This window comes from Corvus hawaiiensis, chromosome 13 (assembly GCF_020740725.1).
Source record: "Corvus hawaiiensis isolate bCorHaw1 chromosome 13, bCorHaw1.pri.cur, whole genome shotgun sequence".
NCBI lineage: Eukaryota > Metazoa > Chordata > Aves > Passeriformes > Corvidae > Corvus > Corvus hawaiiensis.
The window spans coordinates 14,205,090-14,228,525 of NC_063225.1; the positions used below are offsets into that span (position 1 = coordinate 14,205,090).

At 42.0% G+C, this 23,436-nt stretch overlaps 2 protein-coding genes across 3 annotated transcripts in view; one reads left to right on the plus strand and one right to left on the minus strand.

Annotated features, from left to right (window-relative positions):
• The window catches only part of ADAM10 (ADAM metallopeptidase domain 10), a 43,229-nt gene extending 31,809 nt beyond the window's left edge, over window positions 1-11,420 (minus strand). Inside the window, exons 1-2 of the mRNA XM_048318123.1 lie at window positions 11,114-11,420; window positions 2,803-2,953 (exon numbers count right to left, since the gene is read on the minus strand). Of these exons, the coding sequence (XP_048174080.1) occupies window positions 2,803-2,953; window positions 11,114-11,168 (206 nt within the window). The 5' untranslated portion in view covers window positions 11,169-11,420. The remainder of the gene's footprint in view (window positions 1-2,802; window positions 2,954-11,113) is intronic.
• A 1,450-nt stretch (window positions 11,421-12,870) lies between these two features.
• MINDY2 (MINDY lysine 48 deubiquitinase 2) overlaps window positions 12,871-23,436 on the plus strand; it is a 32,813-nt gene continuing 22,247 nt past the window's right edge. For both annotated transcript variants that reach the window (XR_007206591.1, XM_048317923.1), the window contains exons 1-2: window positions 12,871-13,620; window positions 21,166-21,223. Coding sequence is in view for 1 of the 2 variants with exons in the window: in XM_048317923.1 (XP_048173880.1) it covers window positions 12,961-13,620; window positions 21,166-21,223 (718 nt within the window). In the remaining variant the exon portion in view is untranslated. The remainder of the gene's footprint in view (window positions 13,621-21,165; window positions 21,224-23,436) is intronic.

Here is a 23,436-nt window from a genome sequence, read left to right on the forward strand (position 1 = left end):
TCACTCTCTCATCTTGACTGGCCACGTGACCAGCAGGTGCTTCCTTTGGCATACACCAAAAGATTAAGTTTAGAAGTTCCAACTGGTCACAGAGATACAGCCTGAGAACCACTGCGGCCCAGCTTCACTTGCTGCTGCCAGCAGAGAATGGTAGTAAATATTAGGACAGCTTTTCCATTGTTTCCTGGCTACAAAACGCAGCCATTTCATTAGAATCCAAATCAAGAGACTGTAATTTCAGTCCTCATAAGTAGAAGCTGTTTACTATACTTATTAAGTTAAGGGGATGCAAGTTGGACAGCTGTGTGCCAATAAACCACTACACCTGGACAAACCCTAAGGAGCCATTTACTAAAAGACCATTCAAAAAAGATCAGGTGTTAGTTTTCAGAATCTCAAATCTCATATTGACTGAATGCCTTTAAGTTTCACCATCTGTATTTAAATGCCACAGCACTTTAAAAGTCCATGGCCTCTATGTAAATGGTTTAAGTGTTTTGCAAAAACTTTATTTTCCTATCTTCACACAAAGTAACTCAAATACTTGATAGAAAGGTTTTACTTTTGTCCTTCTCAGTAATGACATAAATCACTTAGTTATTCACAATAAGCCAGCTGAAACAAGCCAATCCTATTTATACAGCTGCTCAAACTGCTACACACCTTCAAAGCAAATAAACAGACTCTGCGAAGTAAAACCCAATTCACTTGATCCTTCCTAACTCATATTTAAAACAAAATGAAAATATTTCATAACAGCACATCCAAACTGATTAACAGGAACTTTGGACTAAATTTACATCCTGCCAACTACCCTCTCTTTGGCAAGAAGCATTAGATGTGCCACAGGAAACTACCAAAATCCTAAATTATGGACTGGTTTGACCTTACAGTCAGTTTCCAATCAGCCTAGGCAGTTAATGATGGATTTGTGTCTCAAACCATAGGAATTGAGGATCAATTCCACATATAAACACCAACATTTTCCTTCCTGAGTAACAGTAGCTGTTATCAAAATATTTTTAAACCTGATTGACTAAAGTCTGGTCTTTCTCTGTGAAGTAAGAGAGGAATTTTTTTTTTAGATCTCATGATCCTAGGTGCAACTACCATTTTTACAGGATAAGGATTTTCAAACCACCTTCACACCACAAAGAGAACTCAGAGGCTAAGCTAGCAGCTCTATCTTACAGAGGATGATTATGGGATCTTTACCAATGACAAGATGAACCTGCTCAAGTGGCCTGAAATGTGGCCTGCTCCCAGAAAGGTCTCATTCTTCTTCTATAACCCCTTCAAGTCATACTGATTTTTTTTCCCAAATAATTTTTAGATGGATTAGTTCCCAGATGCTACTCCTTGCATGGCTTTAACACCAGCAGTGTTAGGACAAGGACGATGCTGGGAATGTGGTTAGGCCTGTTTCTCTCTGCAGCAGTACACACTTCAGTGAGTCTAAATTATCCACTAGCCTGCAGCTTAGAAGTAGCAGCATTAGACTTAAACTTAACTTCACTGTCTTGCTACCTTGCTGGAGATTTAAAAGTAGAGAGGTTTACACTGTGAGGAGCCTCTGAAGCATTTTACTCTGCAGTCTTGTTTATTAGAATAATTTAACAGGGAAGACTAGAGACTGCCAGTGAAGTTACAGCAAAGACAGCAGCAATATGACTCTGCTTAGAACAATAAAATTCCCTGGACTAAAAAGCACACTTCAAAACGTGGTTTTAAGGACAGGACTTCAAATTCGTGATTTGGGTTGCATTTCTATGGCACTTAGAAACACAACCCTAATGCTAACCTTCTGGAAGCATGCACTGAAATCCAGTCATTACATCATAAACCTCCAGGAACAACCCTTCACTCCCTGAAGAAATGACAAGCTGGCACAAAAACAAAACACTTACTCATAAAACAATATCCCAGACAGATTCAGGAGACTCGGTTTTACATTTTCTCTGTTAAACTTCTTTCCCTTCTACATATGGCTAATAATTATTTCTCAAGCTCTAAATACTTAAATTGTAACTGAAATAACAAGAAAAACAAGAGCATTACACATTCCTAAAATAAATTAAGAGAGTGGTGCTGCAAAGGAGGGAGTGATAGAAACTAAGATACGGACACAAATATTTTAACTTTCTTCCTGTTTCTCTTGGGTTGTACAAAACGCAGGCAATTCTAAATTGCAATGAGATCTTCCTAAGTGAAAACCTACAAATTATACTTCAGTTGGTCACACTGAATATCTAACTTTTGTATTGGATCTTACATGTTAAATGCAAGGCAAAGCATGTCTTGTAACACGTAATCATCTTTCCCCATGTCAAATAATTTTTAAATTTCACAACAGGACAAAAAAATCAGGTAACACCAGTACACGCAAAACAGAACATTTTTTTGGTCTATTTCGTAGCTTCAAATGCCATTTGAAATGTTACTTTTTCTCAATTAAATCTCCTCAGGCAGTTTGGCACAATTTCTGAAAAAAACCAAACAAACCCAAACTGCATTATAAACCCAGAATCAACTACCATTCTGTTCTCAGTATGATTCCATTGTTTAAGCTTCAAAGTGTAGTAATAGGTACCATCAGATGTTTGAATAAGTGCTTACAAGCAACAATTTCATATTTAAACTGGACATGTGAGAAAATACCTCATAGATGCTGTAAACAGTGAAATTTAGTGTATTCTAGCTAACGTTATTTTGGTGGCTGTATTTCTTCCTTTACATTTCTCTACAACTAAGACACATATGAATAAAATATTTAAAACAAACATCTTTTAAGATATCACTAACCTTCCATGAGCATGAAAATCTAGGCGCAAGAACTGATCTTCATGTGATACTGCTCTTTTGGCACGCTGGTGTTTTTGGTGTAACAAATCCACATCATAGGACAATCCTTCATAGTGTCTAATGTACTTATTTAGAGGATTTCCATATTGGCCTGAAAAACAGAGACAAGTAAGGTTATAACCACACTACCAGGCATGGCAGATCTGTGGGGCAAAGCAGTTGGTGACAAGGACCCAAATTCCACATTATATCCATTTTAACTTTTTTTTTTCCTCCTTTGTACACTTCACATTCATTGTACTCTGGTCCCACAGACTGAACACACAATCTGCAGCTACGAGTGCATCAGGTGGACCTTGGAAGGCATCTTCCACTTGTAGTGGAAGTACAGTTCATTTACTCCAAAACTACCCCACAATGCAAACTACATCACTGTAGACAGGAAGGCTTCAGAGATGTTTCAGAAAAGCACTTCTGAATCAAAATAAGAAGTCCAACAGCTGAATATCTTTCTTCAGGTTCCCTGAAATTGTGCTTCCAACTTCACTGCAGTCATAACACCACAGTATCTGCTCAGAATGTTTGTATTCTACATGTGAAATATCATGGGAAATTAAGAGCAAATCGTGCCACCTAGCAACACATATTGTATCACATGGAATGTTCCACCACATGGAAAAGTTTTATTAAAACATATCTCCAGAGATGTAGATTTAGTTCAGTCTATTTTGCACAATTCCTTCTAGGGTAATATTTATGACTCATACTAACATGAGTTCATTGCAGAAAATGGGGAAGATTTTGACCCCCCTATCCTGATGGAGGAAGAGACACTAATCACCAAAAAAAAAATCCCAAAATACAACTTGTGGAGAAAACCAGAAGAACTCTTAATTCTGCAAGAAGAAAAATTAGTATCGCAATCAATTTAACTTCAACCTAAATGTGAGTTCTCAGGGACTACATTTTTCTTCAGGTATCTAAAAAGATGACTAAGTGAATTAATATGTTCAAATGCATTGCTTACATTTAGCAGCCATGTGCACAGGATGATACTGCCATATCTGTTTAAAATTCAATTAATGCTATACTGAAGAGAAATCACATTCAAATTTCCCCACAGTACTGTAGGCTTCTGCAAATGTTGACTCTTCGTTGTTAACTGCAAATACAGCCCAGTATCAAAACTTCATTCTACTTTCCTCTCACTCTTACATGTCCATTCTCATTCAGCTTTCCAGAAAGGGAAGTGTCTTAGGTGTCTGAAAACGTTTAAAATGTGTGGTTCAAGAAAGTCTACATTAATTCTAACCCAAATAAGACACAGACACAGGACCATTGCATAGTTTCAGTAACTAGCAAGAGTTCTGAGGATGCAGGATGTTGTCTGTGTCTGACGTTTCTCTCATCACTTCCAACATAATCCCACCAAAATGAACCATAAACACCTCCTATAACCCAAAAACTTCTATAAATCAAACCAGATTAGCCTGAGACTATGCATAATATACATGTGCCTGACTACAGATACATGCTTTCCAATTCCATGTACATGACCCAGAAATATCAATATTAAAGAAAACAAGCTTCAAAATTAGCTGATATAAGCTAAACTTAAAAGTTTTAATTGTTAAATGAACCTGAATCTAGAATACAGTATTAATAACTTGCTTTAAGAACTTGATCAAAACTAGAGAGTTAGTACACTGCAGAATGTGTAAACTCCTGTGCTCCAGAATTTAACTTTCTGTGGTAGGAAGCTTTTAATAAGGAACTCCTTAAATTGTTGCAGACCATTTTTCTTCTCAGTGTTGCAAGATACACTTTGAACAGCTTCAGGCACCTAGAAAAAAAGTTTTGAAGTGTGACAACTTACTGAAGACCCAATAACACTTGGCACTGGATCCAGGTCTCATGACCACGTGAAAAGATGAGAGGCAGCATTTGACTGAGACACAAAGAATAGTTTTTAAGTGCTAACTACTGTGACAAGACAGCAAAAGACTACTGACATTTAAAGTTTTATAACTGTTCTCTCTGCTAAGGAAAAACAGAGAGGGTTTTAAGCAAAAACCTTTCTTCTTAAAAAAATGTATACACTTGCTGTGATCACACAGGGAAACAACACACTTTCTTTTTCCCTTTCTCCAAAACTTAAAGAACTCCTTATGTTTTAAGTACTCTCATAGAAACACTTAACACAAACACTCCTGCTGCTCTCTTCTTGCTTAAGCAGAGCAGCTGCATACCACCTAGAGCATTATGGCTTCTCCAAAAAGGGACTTAAGGCTTCAAAATGAACACTTCCAGAAGCCTCTATAACATCAGCATTGCTACAGCATTCAACGTCTGCAACTGATCACAATCTCCTTCTAATCAAACCAGCTACCTATCAAAAGGAATTATCTTCTTCACAAAGGTAGCTTAATAAATAGCTCAACCTTGGTAACACAAGAATCTATAGAGGATTCTGAGGCAGAAGTTCATTACACTGGAAAGAAAACTTCACCAAGGTACATGAGGTAGGTACAGCTGCTAGCTCCAGTTTCTGTAATTAGAAGACTGCATCAAAAATGAGGAAGTCTATCACAGAATCTGGAAGTGGCACACCCCAAGAAATCATTATAATAGCACACACCAGATCCCGACCTCTGTTACAAACTACTGCCATTACCTTCTGTAAATGAAAGACTAGGGGTTTGGCTTTTTTTTGACAGATATCGCATGACAAAGATCTTTTCAATTAAGGATACAATCAGGAAGCCTGCAGTAAGAAACACTGAACCATGAACACCTAAATGTAGATCATGGGAACTGCTCTACAAATTACATGTCATGTTGCCATCAACAAAACAAAGACAGCATGATGCCTTTCCAGGCAATCTGGTGGAGTAAGACAACATTACGCTTCACCTAAACACTAAGCTAGAAGACGAAACCCTTTAGGATACAGACATTGGAGAGTGACAAGGGGATAGCTTTTGAACCTGACAGTATAGTCTTCTAAAGACTTGCTAAACTAGATGTGGCATTTCCTATGACAAATTCCCTGCAGGAATGAAGCTTTACTCTCATGGGCTTATATCTAAACACAAGGAAGGACTTTAAACAGAATCCAGCAGAGCATTTAGGCAAAAATGTGTGCCAGTCCCAGTGAAAGATGTTTTGTGCATGTGGATATACAACAACTCTTCAGGATTCCCAGAGAGCTGTGAAGTAAAGTATCTACAGTTGTTGCTGTGAACAAACAAATCCCACTGGACAGGTACGGAGTTCAAGGCATGTATTCTCACCTAACCAGGCCTATGCAAAGGGCAAAATGGATCATCCACATGATTTTAGCTATAAGCTTCCTGGCACAACATGAGCATCTGCATATAACAGTCACCTGGTGGTCTGTGCTAAATGATTCCCTGGTCAGTTATTTTCCCAGAGAAAACCATGAAGAGTTTCTCCCCCCAGACAAACCCTTCCCAGTCTGCAGGACAGAAATAAGATGAAATGAGCTAGGGAACACATCAGCCACCTGGATATACAGAAATCCACAGGATCAGATAGGATGCATCCAGGAGTGCTGAGGGGGCTGGCTGACACCATTTCAAGGCTTCTCTCAACTTTTTGAAAAGTTACTGTTATAGAGGGGAGTTGCTGACAAATGTCATCCACATCTCCAAGGAGGACAGCCTGGGGATTTACAGGCTGGCCAGACTAATCTCAGTGTCTGTGAAGATTCTGGAGGAAATTTTTATAAAAGCTAGCTCCATGCACAAAAAGATGACTAGTAATAAACAGTAGTGAAAGTTTACCCAAGTAAATACAAATACCTATTAATTTATACACATCATTGTAAAAGAGAACATTTAACTTCCCGTAAGAGGATAAACCAAGCATGCACTGTTCTAGAAGATGAAGTTTACATTAAACCACTCAGATTGAGACTTGCATGACAAATGCAAATAGTTCAAACACAACTCAAGTTTGTTAGTGGGGTGGAAAAAAGCACAGAATACGACTTGATAGAGTATCAGAAATTGTTCAGAAGCCAAGCTAACTCACCAGACAACTCCTATTACTGCAAGCGTCATCACTAATTTGCAGATTTAAAATGCCAGCATGTGATAAACATCTTGTAGAGAATTATTATTATAATTTTAATTAAGATAATCAAAGCAACTTTTGCTTCAAGTTGTTTTCAATATAGAGTTTATCTTTAAAAAGCTCCCTTTACATGGGGCATTGAAGAATGTACACTGCATTCAGATTTAGCATGCCAGAAATCCTACCATATACCTCCTGACTTGGACTTCTCTGAAGAATTTATTCAGGCTGTTGTTTCATAACTGCCAGCAGAAGGGCAGGCCCTGCTGCTCTTTTACATCTACGCTGTTTCTATTCTTCCCTTGCATTGGCACTAGGTTCAGCTGAAAAAATATTCTCTCTCTTGTGGTAAAGTGAGTTTTTGGTGAAAGAAAAACATGTAATCAAGAAGTCAAGTCAGGATCATTTCACTTCACTGAGGCCTCAATTTAGGGCACTGTCAGACAGTGTGGGCAACACCAGTGTAAGCAGATGTCTGCTTTTTATTGACCCTCTTCCTCTCCACCCTGTGAAAGTCCCAGTTCTTCTTCCCCATCAGGCCTGGGTTTGCTCAACAGAGCAACTTTAGTTAACACATCTGGCAGGAACTGATTAATTTTTTTTTTTTTTTGATTGGCTTCTCATGCCAGGAGGAGAGGTGGGAGTGCATGGCAGGGGCAGGACCACCGGACAGCAGTAACTCAGTAGAGTGGCCATGGCATACTGCAAAAACGAACCTCTGGATCTTTTAAAAGCAAAAAGAAACTGCAGTCTGAGGCTCTTGGGCAACAGTATTTCAAAGTAACCACCTAAGCACCTGATTTCATTTATTTCTAATTACCACCAGCATTTCTGAAACAACCATCTGACAGCTGTCGTGACTAGACACTGTCTCATCCAATCACATAAAATGAATAATGTTTTTATTTTAAACTCCAAATAAATGCTGGAGGCTGAATACTGCCATATTTATGAAGGCTACTGTTCTTCTCAATTTATACTAAGAACACAAACTAAATCACTCAGATGGTGATAGCTCATAAATGCCTTCCCACAACTCCCCCATGTGTCCAGAAAAAAAGCAGAATTTCTCCCATGCTCACTGGGAAATAGGTAGTTCAATATCCAGCAGCACAAGACACTAAGAAACAACTTGGAAGTCCTAGCAACATAAAAAGAGCATGTTGTACCAGTGAAAACAAACTATTTATCATATATTTGCAATGATATTCAGCATTTGATCAGCCTAGTCAAAGCATGGTCACTCTTGTTAAATCCAAGCTTTTCGGAGGTCTCAATAGCTCTCTTTTGTGTTTGCTATTGCCCTTTCCCTTTTTTAATGACCGTTAGGTAGAAAGAGAGGTTAAATTAGTTATTTCCATTCCTCTAGGAACATCATTATGAATGGATAATTAAGTACTGATTAATATATCTGCATGCATCTTCCTCATGTGCAACAAAGCTACGAAAAGCTGCCAATAATATTGCCCAAACTAAGTACCACTTCACACACATCAAAATTCATAACAGCACCAGAGAGTGAATAGATCCCTTAAGCCAAGCAATTCCAGGGGTGTTGGGTAAAATGCTGAGATTCACTTTTAAAAAAAAGAATTCTTAAAAGTCAGGGTACATATATCTTATCTCAAGTAGACACGATATACTAGAAACGAAATTCTAGCTTTCCCCAAATACTAACAGAAACAAAACAAAATAAAAATTCCTTCTTATACTATTTAAACAGTATTCACACTGACCTACTGGACCACTGGTTTTATGAAGGTAATATTTATGCAGTGGAAGCAAAGAAAGAAAAAGAGAGCACTAAAAGTGATCTAATACCAAAACCTGATCGAGAATGTTTCTGGGCCTGTTAGGCCAAACTTCTGATGACCTGTCTGCTTTAACCATACAGACAAAACATATCAAAAGCTATAAAGCAGCCCAAGACAGACACTGCAGTACACTTCACTACTGCAGCAGCACTACTGATTGCTTTTGATTGCATTCCCCTCACATAATTTTAAGAGTAATATAAACTACAACAGAAAATAATATTTTTAACAAAACAAAGATATTTCACTAACCATCCAAATTATGCTGTACCATTTTTTCAAAGTTGATTTTATGATTCATACTTAGCTGTGAGCTAACATTACAATTGGTTCTGTTAATCTGTACCTTTATATCTAAAGACTATTACAAGAGAGTATGTAGAGTGCCTGCACAGTACACAGGCACAAAGCCTTGTGTAATTCTGAAAGAGTTCAAACTCAGGTATCCTGTAAAAATACTCCAATCTTAGACCCAACACACAAACCCCTAATTATTTCTAAAGTGCAGATTAATGAAATTTCCAAAAGTATTACTGTTTAATACCTGTGTGGCTTAAAACCAGACAACTTTACAGATAAATATAACTTAGCTTCAAGATCTTGTAAAATTAATGAGCGCGAGATGCACTGCCCGTAAATGTAATTTGTTGGGTTCTTTTCAGTTTGCACTGCTCTCACAGTAACTTCTTTAAGAATCACGAAGTTGCCCTTTCCACACAGATATTAATGCCTGTCTAGAAGGAAAAATACACCAATGAAGAACCCTATTTTTCAATAAATAAAAACACAGTATATAAGAAACTCTAGAAATGTGAACGCAGGTAAAATAGACCTTCCTAAACTTGAAAGGCTGTTTTTAATTTACCATAGAACTATAGCAAATCTTTCATAATTACATTCAGACTTTTATCAATAAAGTTCCACTGAATATTTTAGAGAAGTGTATTGGCATTATCACTAGATTTCTATCCAGCATTATTAATCTTTCTTTAAAGATATATCTGCACTGATACATACCAAAGACATGTACTTGTGCCACCTGCTAGTGAGGTGTGCTTCCTAGTGCCCAGAAATGTTGAAAGTGCCCATTCTTCTCTCAAAAAAACCTTAATATGAATTTCTGAAATACATTTCATGAACTTTCTTCTATATATCCAGAGGACGGTACTTTACATGTTTACTACGATTTTTAAGGCACAACTGCCTGCCCCTGCCTGGAATTAAACAGTGAAAACAACCCTCACAACTGGTTAATGAATTATTTTGAGTTAGTTCTGTGCCAGCACCATTCAGTTTAGAAAACAAAGAGGCCTTGAAAGCATGCCAACAATTAAGTCAGAAATATCTTGATAGCTTACAAGAATTTACGAAGAACAACCTAAATTCCTTTGTGTATCCCACTCCTAATCATATAAATAATGGGATGGCTTCTGACCGTGCATATCACCCCGCTTATCTCACAGCTTAGCCACAAGTACAACTACTGAAGTTTCCCATAGTTTGATGTTACTTTTTGAGAATGCGTGAAAGACCAGCATTTAGCGCTAGCTTCTTTGTTAATAAACCTACATATTGATGCACACAGAGGCAGAGCCCAGATAAATCGGTGAGGTGCCAAATGAAATAGAGGAAGTCTTTATCAGCTGTTCCACCCACAGTTCTCTAGAAACACCCTCTCAAGTACACCCTTTTTCTGTACAAAGTCGAAACTATTTTCCCTGCCACGACTTGACCAATTAAGCACTACCAGGCGCAGTGGAGAAACTGGCCGGTTCCGAATGCCGACAAACTCCTAACGGGAGCCGATACAGTTACACGTCCCCATAAACACAAGGGAGTTTTCCCTCGGCCTGGGAGAGGGGAGACCCTCCTGGAAGTCACGGTCACGCTTAGGGAAGAACCCGGGCTCGTCTTTTATTTCCTTAAGCTGAACTTTCCGCCTGCCCGTGCTTCCTGGTTTCGGGGACAGGGAAGCGGCCGTGGGGGCGAGGGAAGGGAGCCGGGAAGCAGCCACCAGGACCGGGCGGGAAGTCCCGCGGGACGGAAGCGGAGCCGGGAGGGGAAAACACAGCCGAGCGCGGAGAAAAGAAGGACCCGAGGGAGAGAGGAGGGGAAGGCAACTGACCCGGTCCTCGGCGAGGAAAGTCCCGGGGAAGGGGCGGGGGCGCCAGGCTAGCCGCGGACGGCGGGGGAGAGGCCCGGGCGGGCTGAAGCGGCGGGCGGAATGGGGAGCCCGGCGGCGGCCCAGCCGCGGCCCTGGCGCCGGAGCGCCCCAGAGAGCGGGGCCCGCCGCCCCCGGCCCCGAGGGCTGGAGACAGGAGAAAGAGAGGGAAGAAAGAGGGAGAGAGGAATGGAGACGGCCCCGAACCAGGGCCCCGCGAGGCCGGGCGGCTCCTCACCTCCAGCGCCCGCCGCGCAGGAGCACAGCAGGATTATCGTCCCCGCCAGATCCATCTCCGCCGGGCGCAGGCCCCGCCGCCGCCGCCGCCGCCGCCGCCGCCTACCCACGGCACATCCGCCCCAGCCGGCGCCGGGCGGGATGGGGAGGGGCGAGTTGGGCGCCTCCCTCCGCTTTGTCCCCCGCCGCTCCGGAGGACTGTTCCCGCCCACAGAACGGCCGCGGATCGGCTGGGATCGGCCGGGATCAGCGGCTCTCCCAGCAGCGCTGCCTCCACTCGGCGCACCGCCGCTCCCTCCGCCCTCGCGCGCGCCAGACGCTGCCGGCGGGGCGGGGCCGCGGGACACGCCCAGAGCGCGCGAACGCCCCGCCCCTCCCGCGCGCAAGGGGCGGGGCCGCACGGAAGGGGCGGGGCCGCGGGGGACGGGCCCAGGGGCGGGGCCGCCCCGGGCGGGGCCTCCCTGCCGCTTCCGGCGCGCCCGAGAACGGGGTTTCGGAGCCTTCACCGGACCGAACTACGAACACGCCTCACCGGCTGCTGTCCTTTATCCCCTTACTGGATGCACGTTTTTTCCTTGTAGAAAACTAATTTACTTTTAAATTATTACTCTGGTTTCCTTCATTCTCTTACCAGATACACATTTTTTCCTTGCACAAACTAACTTACTTACTTTTAGAGTTCTGTTTTAGGTCACCGACTTCTCCCGATGCTCTACGTGTTGTGAAGTGTTGCAGTGTCCCCACTGAACAGGGACTTGTCATTCTGAGACTGTCTTGAACAACCTTCACAGTTCAAGGATGCAGCAAATTCCTCCCGTAGAAATACAAACGTGAGACATCTGAACAAAATGTTTCCTCTCGTTTGTCCACATGCTAATTCTTTCATCAACTGTACCATCTCAAAGATTTATTTTTTATATTAGGGTTTGTGACAAGTTTCTGTCAGTATAATGTCAGCCCATTATACTTGTGCTTTTCCATTCCTATTACCATGTCAGAACAAAAAAAACCTTCCCTCTGAACACTGATACAGCTGAGAAAAGGTGTTATGGAAATGCACATAGAAAGTAAAATTACAGTGAATGTACGTCAGGTAAGGCTGCAGAAGTTGATGCAAATGTTTACAGAGTTCAAATTAGAGAATAAAATGAGAGGATAAATCCTTATCATACCAAGACTATTTAAAATTTGTGATTAAAAGCTGAAGATTTCTGTACGGAGAGGAGAGGTTCATTGGGGTAAAGTCTGAGTAATATACCCACATTAGTTCTTAGAGAATCATAGAATGTCAAGGGGTTGGAATGGACCTTAAGGAACATTTCGTTCCAACCTAACCCCCTGCTATGGACAGGGACGCCTCACGCTCAACCAGGTTGCTCAAGGCCTTATCCAACCCGGCATTGAACGCTTCCAGGGATGGGGCATCTGCAGCCTCTCTGTGCAAACCTGTGCCAGTGCCTCACCACCCTCACAGTAAAGAACTTCTTCCTAATACGTAACCTAAATTTCCTCTCTTTTAATTAGTTTATTCGATCAAATTGTTCAAGTTATCTATTACATTCACTACAGCCGTATTTTTTATACTACGACTGTCTAACAAACCGAAAGGAAAAACACCGAGCACCCTTGGGAGAGCCGGACTCACCTGTTTCCCTCCCCTTCCCGCTGCCCGCCCCGCCCCGGGGCCCCCCCGCCCCGAGCCCCGCCGTGACCCGCGGCCGCTCCCCCCCCGCCCGCACGTCCCCGGCGGGGCGGAGCCGGCGCCGCTGCTGTGATGGCGTCGCGGGCGCTGCGGGCGGAGGCGCAGCTGCTGCGGTGCCAATAGAGAGCGGAGCGGCCGGGCCGGGCATGGAGAGCCTGGCGCAGCCCCCGCCGCCCCCGGGCTCGCTGCAGACGGGCGGCGGGGGCGCTGCCAGCCAGCTCCGCCTGGGAGAGGCGGCGGCGGGCGAGGGCGGCTGCAGGGAGGCCGAAGAGGGCGGCGGGCGGCGCAGCCCTTCCCCTCCGCCGGCCCCCGCTCCCGCCACGGCCCCTCAGACGGCGTCCCCCTCCCAGGCCTCGGAGGGTGGTGCGGCGGCCGAGGGCGAGGGGCTGGCGGTGCCGGAGAGTCCCGGAGCGGCGCCCGCCTCAGAGAGCGGTCCCGCGGGAGCCGGCTCCGGGAGCAGCGGCGCTCCCAGCCCGCCGGGGGAGGAGTCCCGCAGCCTGGACTCGCTGGAGTCCTTCTCCAACCTGCACTCCTGCTGCCCGAGCAGCTCCGAGCTCAACAGCGACGCCGACGAGGCGGTGGTGGCGGGGGCCTCCTCGGGGGGCCCGGCCCCGGAGCCCGAAGGGGACAGGCCGGCGGCGGGCTCCCAGCTTCTCTCCGCCTCCAAGGAGCGCTTCCCGGGGCAGTCGGTCTATCACATCAAGTGGGTCCGCTGGAAGGAGGAGAATACGCCCGTCATCACCCAGAACGAGAATGGCCCCTGCCCATTGCTGGCCATCATGAACGTGCTGCTCCTGGCCTGGAAGGTACCGGGCGAGCGGGCGCCATGGCGGGGCCGGGCGGGCGGTGCCGCTCGGGCAGCGCGGGCGGCTCATGTGGCGCTGGCAGCGTTCGGGGCTCCTGAGCCAACGCGGCGTGAGAGCACCGCGGGAAGTTTGTGCTGTTTAGGACAAGGACATTATCGAGAACGCTGGAGAGGGACTTCTGACAAGGGCATGTGGCGACAGGACAAGGGGGAATGGCTTTAAATTAGCAGAGGGCAAGTTTAGATATAAGGAGGAAATTCTTCCCCATGAGGGTGGTGAGGCAGTGGCATAGGTTGCCCAGGGAACCTGTGGATGCCCCATCCCTGATAGTGTCCTAGGTCATGTTGGATGGCTCTCTGGGTAACGTGGTCTAGTAAAAGGTGTCCCTGCCCATGGCAGAGGGGTTGGAACTAGATGATCTTTCAGGTCTCTTTCAACCCAAACCATTCTGTGATTCTTTCAAGACATACACAGGTTTATTTCTGCTGTTAAGCACATGTCGCACATACAGAACTTGGAAAATAAATATTGCCGTGCAGTCTGTTGCCAATATATTTAGGTGCTGCTGTCATATATGGATTTGCTTTGTTATTGTCTTAAATACAATATCTAGATGATGTTTACTAACCTCAACAGTATATAGTTTGCAGATGTGTACAGGTTTCTAGTAAGTAAAGATTACTATTTATAGCGCTGAACACATAGATGATATTTTTGGAAAATAGGTTAGTTTCATATAATAAAGTGTATGCAGAGTTGTACGAAATCCAGAATTGTACAAAATACAGATTTGTACAAGTAACTGCCTGAGTAATAGGGGCACATTCATACAGTTATGCAGTATAGATTGTATTTAAATTAATGAGCAAATCAGCTAAATTAATGAGCAAATCAGGTAGTGATCAAGTCCCACTTTGAGACGTGGAAGTTCTTGTGCTCCATAGCCATTGTGGATGTGGACTTCCCACAGTCTTAAAATAATTTTTTTCCGATCTTTTAAGTAATTAAAATCTAAGGCATAATGTAGTTATTAACATGTATATGTGAAAGGAGTATCTGTTGGAGAAAAGCTATAAGGTTGTATGCATTGCAAAACAAGGATGAGGGGCATATCTTGGGAAATGCTGGCAGTTCAGCCCCAGAAAACTGAAGAGCTGATAGAAAGGAGTTCTAAAACAGGACAGCTTTACAGGAATAGCTCTTATGTTGTAGTAGCAAGGGGAAGAAATTTGGTATTGGAAGAGTAAGAGGTTGTTTGCAGTGTAACAGGTCACTTATGAAAAGGTCAAAATGGAAATATGTTAATGAGAAGAAATTTGTTTAGATGCAGGTAACTCCAGAAGATTATTGCTCTTGGATGAGTTACAATTGCTACACATTTTTCTGAGCAGAATAACTCAGACATCAGGAGGAAGACTCTGGCTACAGTGATGTTGATATTGAAGCATCAGTAAAAGCAATATAGGGAAGTTGTGAGTGACTTTAAGGTATTGCTTTGTGTGGGTTCTGCCACCTTCAAGAGGGTGGGAAGGTTGTCGTGGGCTTCAGTATTGAACACTTGCTTTCTGTGCTCCCTCTTCAACGTCTAGGGGTGACTTGAAAAACTTAACCATACCTTACCATTTTGTGTGATGGCATTTTAAAAGAAACTGCTAGTTACAGGATTTTCCTTGTTAATCTTTGATTTAATGAAAGATGTAAATGGGACAGCACTGGTCCTGATGTTTGAATTAAAGTTTTTGGAGGTTTTGTTCTTAGCATTCTTCCTTTTCCTTCTGCTGCTGCTCTCCAGCCAGAATTTTAACTGACATTCTGCTGTGATCAAATATTACATAGGTGAGGATTAAGGTAATATCCAGTTTTATAAATAGGCAAAAACCAAAATACCCTTTGGGAGTGCCATGCTGTTTCTTATTGCTCAGATTACAGGAAGTTTTCTATAGTTCTGTCTGTTTATGTAAAACCTCAACAGAATTTACATGAGTTGCAGACAGGCAGCTAAACTGGTGAAACTGTCATCACAAGTTGTTATTTATAGGCTTGAGGGTTTTCCTGTTATTTGGCCATATATCTTAGTTGCTTGTAATTGATTTTCCTAATTACTGCCTCTCCAAATTAGCCTTTCTTTTTCCCAGTTCATAGTTAAGGACCACGTTGACAGTGGTTGGGGTAGCAGCTCATCTGTACATCTCTGAGAGTAGCGTGCTACATGTGGAGGCTGAGGATGGACATCCACCTTCTCACTCCTCCTGAAACAAAATGAACCCTAGACTGGGTCAAGTAATTATAATTTGCGAACAAGAAGGCAGACCAAAAGATGAAAATAGGCAAAAGTAGAGTGAGAATATCGTAATACATACTAGGTGAAAAGAAGCTACGTGTAATGGGGAAAAAAGGGCGTAAGAAGGAGATGAGGAGGGAAAATAGAATCACAACAGGGAATAAGAAGTTAAACAGTTACTCTTTTGGTTCTATTCCCTATATCAGCCATCATCTTTCCTTCTCAGAACTTTGTCCTGACAAGGTTGAGAGTTCTCGTCATCCTGTGGATAGATGTGGTCTCAGACGACCTAAGTGCAGTAGGAGTTTTGTAAATCCTGAAATACGAGCACGCACTGTGACTGTTCAAATTCCATTTTGAAAATACCAGGTTTTGAAACTTAGCTTGTAATAAAACTGCTGCCTCTCTTTTATCCACTACTTTCAAAGCATACATAAAACTTTGAGGTGGCAGATTGCAGAAGCTATATTTTAAATAATAAAATTATGAAATTACTTTTCTTTTGAAGTGTTTTTGCAGTCTTGCAACTTGTCTAAGTGTAACTTGCAGTTTAGCCCTAGGAGGGAGAGCTGAGGAGTTCTGCTACAGAAGTGTTACAGTCATGTTCTTCTAAGAAGAAAAACTAAAGCACTGTAATATCAACTTGGAAAAGTAGCTGTTGTGCAAAAGAGTGTGGTAACCACTTAGACCTGTGTGATGAAAATGAAAGCAGAAGTAGAGATTGAAACAAATATTTTTAAATGTGAGTTGTGTCCTCTGATGTCGAGTAGTGCAGCACACTGTTTTTCAGCTTATTTAAATCTGGAGATTGCTCAGTTTTTGCTCAGGCCTGTGGCTCGCTATGTGGTTAAACTTAGCAATGCAGAGTTGGCTTTTCCAAGTGCCTTTTGTGATCTTTGTTAGATGTAGTTCATGCAACACTTCCTGATAACTTCTGGCACTGCACTAAATGTAATTGGGGGGGGAGGGATGTGGCAATCATCAGATGCTAAAAGCTTAATGGGGTTTCCATGTGATTCTGCTCTCTGCTTCTTAGGTAGAATGTGATGTCTTGTAGCTGTAGAACTCTGTGAACCTTAACATGCTGCGCAGAAATGACATATCTGAAATGTCCAGGGAAGATTTTGAAACATAAAATAAGCAAAGGGAAAACATTATACAATTAGAATATAAATAATATTAATATTGTCTTGAGACGTGCGTGCATATGGGATATCTTGTCCTTATGTAGGAGAGCAATGCTGGTAGCATATTTGACAGTGCATTTGAAAGTTTTTTGTGTCGTAATCCTCTCAACAAATGGAAGGAGCTGTGTTCCCAACACACCTGGTTCTACTAAAATTTTGGTAACTTTTAGAACTGTGTGAATAAATAAATGTTATATAACCATTTTCTTGCTTAGATGTATCCAAACTGATGTGCAGGGAAGAGGCAGAGTAAAAAATTCTAGTTAGAAATTTTTAGGTTTAGGTTTTCATAAAATTGGCCTGTTTCAGAGGAGCTGTGCGCAATGTACTCCTGCTGATATCCACTTCATTAGTGAGAGCCTGCAGTGGTGGTGCCTGGTCTGAGGTCTGGCACTGGCCCTTCACACGTGATGTACTGTCCCTGTTGCTGAGCTGCCCGGCCGTATGGCCGGAGTTTGCACAGATTGCTCGGATGCGCTCGGAGCACGCTCAGCGGGGCCCTTGGCAGCCTCCCTTCCTCCGGCACCTGTGGGATGAGGTGAGCCCGCAGATCAGGGGGCCTGGAGCTGTGCCCAGTCACAGCAACAAGGCCACTCCGAGGGGCTGAGGGAAACCTGGCTGAGGGGGAGACGCTGAGGACATGGAGTGGCAGCACACGCTGTCGGGCTGTCATGTGACAGGTTCATGAAGCTGTTCCTGCAAGGCTGGGAGCACTTACTTGCAAAGAATATTAATTGGTTTTTGTCAAAGCTGCTTGAAGCTACCCTTACCTCTCTAGAACACTGTGTTCAGAGGAGTTGGATGTTTTAGATAAACATGTTTTGAGACCATAATATAAGTCTTATGTAAGACTTATTATATAAGCCATTAGAAATTTTCTTAGGCCCTTTCTATATTCACAGTATTTTTGGAAGTGTTATCCTCTGTGCATGACTATATAACTTAATTTTTTTCAAGCCCTTCTGTAGTGTGGAAGAATATGGTGGAAAATTAGTATTATGTAGTTTTGCGGTTTGTAGTCTAATTCATAGAAACTGTGTAAGTTTTATTAAACAATCTGTTCCATATGAAAATTTGTTTACCATTCTTGTCTTTTAATTAATATATGTCTCAACTGTATGTTGTGATGTAGTTGTGTGAGAAGGGCTAAGTTTCCCACTCCTGAGTGTAGGAAATAAAATGTAGCTAGAGTCAGAAAGAGCCATCAGGACGAAAGACCAGGAAACTGCAGTAGAGGGGTACAGGAAATGGGTGGGAGTTGAGGAAATGCATTTTTCCTAAAGTGTGGAATTGATGTAAAATCTAGGAACTAAACATTGAAACCTGTTGAGAAAATGTGTCCCTCAAAATAATAGATTGTTGTGGACAACCGCAGCTTTTACTACTGTTGCTTACATTGTTTTCTTCTGTTGATTTATCTGGATAATGACTGTGGTTCTGTATGGTTTTTTGCTCTCCCTTAAGTTTTAAGGTATTTTTCTATCCCATTTCTTCTTCACTGTACGCTTGCTGTCACTTGAGTGCTTGCAATGAAGCTCTGAACAGCTGGGAAATGTCATGTTCTCTCTATATCCTTAAGTCAGCTCTGTTCAGAAGTACTTAGAACTGTGTTGGAACCCCATTAGCCTACTTTAAAGGTGTGATCAAGGTCCCACTACACATGCCAGCCTTAAAATTACGCCAAGAGGTAACCAATTAACTTTATTTAGTGTTAAATCAAGCAGTTAATTTTGAGATGTAGCTTGTTAAAATATCCAGCTCTGAGAGATACTGTAGGTATGAGCAAAACCAGTTTGCTTTTTCTGCAGTAAAAAAGTAAATGGTTAGCATTACAGTTGTGGGGAGAAGTTCCAGTTGTTAACCAGTGATATAAATATTATGTAGTGCTATTTGTGCATAGAGCTCAAATATAGGCAAGCCATGTAATTGTGCTTTAGAGTTGCTGTTTGTCGTGTAGGCATGCTTCTAGAGGTTCCAAATGTGGTGCAGAGCAGAAACCCCCAAGTAATGCTGGCTGAGCTGATACAAATGGTTTAAATAAATAACAGAAAGAGCTAGCTTCAGTCCTGAAAGAATCATCACAGTAGCCCAGTTAACAGTTGAGAGAGCAATGCTCATTTTCCTTCATATTATACTGGCACATCTGTGCTGTTTGTAGTGCCAGCAGCACTTCAGGCAGGGCTGGTGAAGGCGGTGCTGTTCGATGTCTTAGGAGCTGTGATGAGCCAGACCTGGCTCAGGGGTGCGCACAGCTAGTGTTGCTAAGACTTGAATGCTGCCAATCCCAACTGGGAGTTTAAGAAGCAGCTTTTTGAACTTGTCCTATTGTTTACATGGCTCAATATATTTATGTGAATACTCAATATGAATGTTATGAATGGGATCAAGGAGTGTGAAAGCATTTAGCCTATTGAGCATTAGTTTTGGGAAGAGTTAAGAATTTCTGCGAGTTACAATCAGTTGTTACTCATTTAATATTTTCAAAAAAACATGTGCCTATGCTTCCATGACAGATTTTTCTTCTTCTTTAATTCCTTTCCCAGATCCCATTACTATCAATTTCTTTATATGCCCACCATCTCTGGCATATGTGGCATATGCCATATCCAACCAAAGTATGGACATATTTCTTAGAGTACAAATAACAAAGCTGTATTAACTTGGGTCTCTTTCTTCTTCCAAATTTAATGAAACTTCTTGTGAATTCATATATTTAACACGTTTACCTTTTGTCAAATATAATTAAAATTGATAAGACACATGTAGCCCAATCACACCTCATTTTCTCTGCAAAGTTATTAAAATAGCTCAGTTTTCATATTGAAAACCCTCTCCATCACAGTGTGAATAGTGTGTTGCTATACTGTATTTTTGAGTTTGAGGTGCTGCATCAAGGGCTTTATGTATATTCTTCTGTCACCTGGTTTTCTACTTCTTCCTTCTTCTCTGCAACCAGAAAAGTAGGTGGAACCTATTAAATCTCAAACACGAGTTAACAGTCTCACATCATGTCTTTTTATATGCGTCAAGGAAAGCAGTGATCAGTATTGAGGAACTTAATTTAAAAATTCCCACTATAATAAATACCAGAGTTTCTTGACTTTCAGTGGTAAGATGTTGGAGAGTGATAGGATGAGAAGATTAAAAACTGAAGAGAGAGGTTAAAAATCAACCCCCAGACAAACCAACCCCAAACCCTAGAAAAATAAAATTCACATTTATGCGGAGAAAAACTGAGTGCACTGAAGTCTATATCTGCCTGTGGTATTTCTTCAGATTGCCAGAAGCATGTCCTTTGGCTGTTGCATTTCTCCCTGCAGTAAAAGGAAGCGTTCAACCAAAACATTTACTCAGGATGCTGGAAGAGATGCGGATGCAGGAACTTTTAGCTCTGGCTGGTGCCAAGGTGGTTGGTTTTAGCCAGTGGTGATGGTGGGAATAGATCAGGGAAGAGGGGAATGGAAACCTCACCACAGAGTTCTGCGTGTCTGGTCTGCTCTGTGTGGAGCTAAACCAAACCCTTGGAATGTGATTGTGGGATTAGAGGCTGGGAGGTTGTTTCCTTGTACCTGCACAAGTCTTTGGCTTCCCTGTCCCAGCAGCTACTGACACTAGATCCTTTAAAAACTTTGTCTGTACGCAGGAACTTATTGAGCTAATACTCAGTTAAGAATTTTAATGAAGGTAAGTAGTCAAAGACTTGAGGAAGATGGAGTTTTCTTAGCAGTTCCCAGTCTGTTAATTTTGGGTGCTTGTAGTTGAGCCATTGCAGCAAGTGGTGTGAGCTCCTGTGAAGTGGAGGCGGATGCTGGAGAAGTGTTTTGATAGGGGAAGGGAGCACTATGCAGAGACCTCCACGTGGGAGAAAGTGCTGTGTGCATGTGGTTTCTCTAAAAACCAAAATGCCTTTTTAATCTCTTCTTGTGGCTGCTGTTTAGTAGAGGTCCAGTATGCTAATAGCCTTATAAACTGGTGAGGAAAATGTAATCAGAAGTCTTCTGTTAGAAATACCATGTTGATGCTTTTAAAATTGTAGTGTTTTGGCGTTCTAAAGAGAATATACTTTTACTTTCACAGATTAAACTGCCACCTATGATGGAAATCATAACAGCTGAACAGCTGATGGAATACTTAGGTTGGTAATTGCAATAAATCGCTTTAACTTGTATGTTACACTTCATAGTGTGTAGTAATATAGAACTGTTTTGTTTATTTACTATTTTATTCAGTTTTTTATTTGATCCAAGAAAACTACTTACAGCATTCAGTTACTCATGCTTTTCCTTAACTGCTTTTAGAAGTTTTCTGTACTGCTTTCCAAAATGATTGGTCTAGTTGATGCAGTTGGTGTGGCTTAGTGCACCAATGCATTGATGGATTTAAAATTATTCATGTCTCTTACAGTGTTGTGTTACTACAATTGACAGACTCTAGTAAGTCAACTCTGTCTTTAATTGTCTGCAGTAACTCTAATCTTTGAAAGTATGACCCAATTAAAATAAGAAGAAAAGTTAATGTAGTCCTCACAGTGATAAGGGTTTCATTTGCAGGCACTACTCTGGTATCATACTCACGCGTTCAGCAAAACTGCAGCTCTTTCTATCTGACAGGGCTCAAACTTTAGTACCCCCGATGATCCAGGTGTTAAAAATGCAGTTGTGATAGTGCTTAAGATGTATATACCACTTTTCTTTCCCTTGTAGCCTGACATACATAAAATGTTTGAACTTAATACGCTAGGTTTGATTTTTCTTAAGCAGGAGAAGAAACCCTTACTGTATTTTCTTTTTCCTTTTAAAGAATGTAACTTGCTCTTTTCAGAAGCAAATTGCTGAATCTTGTGGTTGAATAAAAAAGTTACCTACATAATTTTTAAAAAAAAGTAAATCTTGCTTCATGTCTAAACATTTCTTATAATTGCATTGATGGCATAATCCTATCTGAAGTCACTACGTAATTCCAGTTGTCTATATAATTCTTTCTTGAGGGCATATATTAGCTTCTGGAATTGTCTTACTAAATTGAATAATAAAATTGCGTTCAAATTATTTAGGTTCCTATTCAATCAACAGGATTAGCAGTTACAGTTCTTCCACAGCTGAAAAAAAACCCCAACAAAACAGCCTTCAACCACTTTCAAGTTAAAAGAGTATAAGTTAGGAACCCTATAATGATACTTTTCTGAGTTTAGTAATGGAGCTAGGGAATAAGTACAAAAACATTGAAATAAAATCTCAAAAGTGGATAGTAGCCTCTAAAGATGTTATAAATCTTGACCCTCAGCATGTTGATTAACTGTTAACTAATTTATTACCTTTGTGTTGTAGACAAAGGTGGAATACAAGTGTTGTGGTTTAAGCCTAGGCAGCCTCTTGCTCACTCCCCTACCAGTGAAATCAGGGAGAGAATGGGAAAGGTAAAAGGCAGAAAACCTGTGGGGTGAGTTAAAGACAGATTAATCGGAAAAGCAGAGCAAAACAGGGAATTAATTCACTGCTTCCTGCAGGCGGGCAGGTGTTCAGCCATCCCCAGGAGGGTAGGGCCCTGTCACATGCGGTGACTTGGGAAGAAAAACACCATCACTCCAAGTGTTCCCCCTTCCTCCTTCTTCCTTCCGCTTTATATACTGGGCAGGATGTCGTGTGGTCTGGAACATCCCTATGGTCAGTGGGGGTCACCTGTCCTGGCTCTGTCTCCTCATAACCTCCCGTGCATCCTCAGCCCTCACCAGCGTGGCCCTGCGAAAAGCGGGAAAGGCCTTGGGTCTGTGTGAGCCCTGCTGAGCAATAACAAAAACATCTCTCTATTACCACCACTGTGTTCAGCACAAATCCAAAGCACAGCCCCATACCAGCCACTGAGGAGAAAGTTAACTATACCCCACGCAAAACCAGCACAAGTTTTATAGAATTGCTGGTGTATAAAACATGGCAAAACATTTACAGTATCAGTTGGGATAAGTGGTTGCCTTTTTGATTGTGTACAGAATTACATACCTTACTGTGAACAGTTTGACCTTTTTATACTTCTCAGCTGAAGCACAGAGGGAAGTCAGTTTTTGAATAATGAAGAGATTGGTATGGTACCCCAAGAGATGATGAAATGTTATTTTAGTAACAGTGTTGGCCATCTGAATTTTATTTCTTAATATTATCTAACTATGTTTTTTATATTCATATTTTACTCCATAATTATAATTCAGTTTAGAAAACAATGTGATATCATTAATTTGGTAGAAAACTTCAGTTGTGGAGTTGTGGTATTTATTATCAGTCAGCTTCAGTCAGAAGTATTCATAGAAATGTTGAAGCTTTGATTGTGGAATAAATTTAATTTCATTTTTGCTTT